At 35.5% G+C, this 1,223-nt stretch overlaps 1 protein-coding gene across 1 annotated transcript; it reads left to right on the top strand.

Annotated features, from left to right (window-relative positions):
* Nucleotides 1-219: 219 nt before the first annotated feature.
* On the top strand, nt 220-996 carry LOC109680535 (olfactory receptor 10AG1-like). Its single transcript, XM_074066415.1, has one exon. It carries the CDS (start codon nt 220-222, stop codon nt 994-996), a length of 777 nt encoding a protein of 258 aa, XP_073922516.1.
* The last annotated feature ends 227 nt before the right edge of the window (nt 997-1,223 follow it).

The raw sequence follows: 1,223 nt of genomic DNA, 5'->3' as shown, positions 1-1,223 counted from the left end.
TTTCATATAGTTGACCTCAAAAGTTTCAAATCTCATAAATATAGACAAGGCATATGGTGGATATAATTTAAGGGATTATATAAACATATTCATGCATTTCATTTGGATAACATAAGAAGTTAGTATTGTTCTAAATGTGATAGAATTAACAACCTGTAATTTCCCACATCTGCAGATGGAGAGAAAAGCAAAACAGAAAAATCAAATACCACAACCTTCATGGAATTTGTTCTCCTGGGGTTTTCTGATAGTCCCCATCGCCAATGGATTCTTTTTGGGTTATTTTTATTCGTATATTCAACTATCCTGATGTGCAATATCATTATTATACTAATAACAAAAACTTTCCCTGCTCTTCAAACTCCCATGTATTTTTACCTTAGAAATTTCTCCTTTTTGGAAATCTGTTATGTAACAGCCACTATCCCTAGAATGCTTATGGACCTTTACACCCAAAAAGGAAATATTTCTTTGCTTGCTTGTGCTGCACAAATGTTCTTTGTTCTTACACTGGGAAGCACAGAATGCCTCCTCTTGACAGCAATGGCCTATGACCGCTATGTGGCCATTTGTAATCCTCTGCACTATTCTCTAGTCATGAACCACAAGGTTTGCATGCAGCTGGTTGCTGCCTCTTGGATCAGTGGAATTCCAGTCCAAATTGGGCAAACATACCAGATTTTCTCCTTACCATTTTGTTGGTCTAACATAATTAGTGACTTCTGTGACTTTTCCCCAGTACACAAGCTTGTTTGTGGTGACACCTTTATGAATGAGATAGAAGCCTACTTAATTGTACTGGTGTTTGTTGTGGCTCCCTTTTTGTTGATCATTGTTTCATATGGCAAAATTATCTCCAGCATCCTGAAAATATCATCAGTCCGAGGGAGGTCAAAAGCCTTCTCTACATGCACATCTCACTTGATAGTTGTAGTCTTATTCTATGGAACAACTGGTATCACTTATTTACAGCCAAAATCAAATGAACATGAATGAATTGGAAAACTGTTGTCTCTTTTCTATTTTCATTCCAACCTTGAATCCTATTATATACACTCTGAGGAACAAGGATATCACAGTGGCATTGAGAAAATTACTAAGTTATTAATATGAATCAAAGGGTTGAAATCATAGAGAAGATATCCATATAGTCTTTTCATGTAGCTAAAACAGAAAAAAATTCCATGTTTGTTATTGGATACTGAAACATGGATAATTTCCAT

The sequence above is a fragment of the Castor canadensis genome, chromosome 1 (genome assembly GCF_047511655.1).
Source record: "Castor canadensis chromosome 1, mCasCan1.hap1v2, whole genome shotgun sequence".
NCBI classification, from domain to species: Eukaryota; Metazoa; Chordata; class Mammalia; order Rodentia; family Castoridae; genus Castor; species Castor canadensis.
This window is presented reverse-complemented; position numbering and strand designations above follow the sequence as displayed.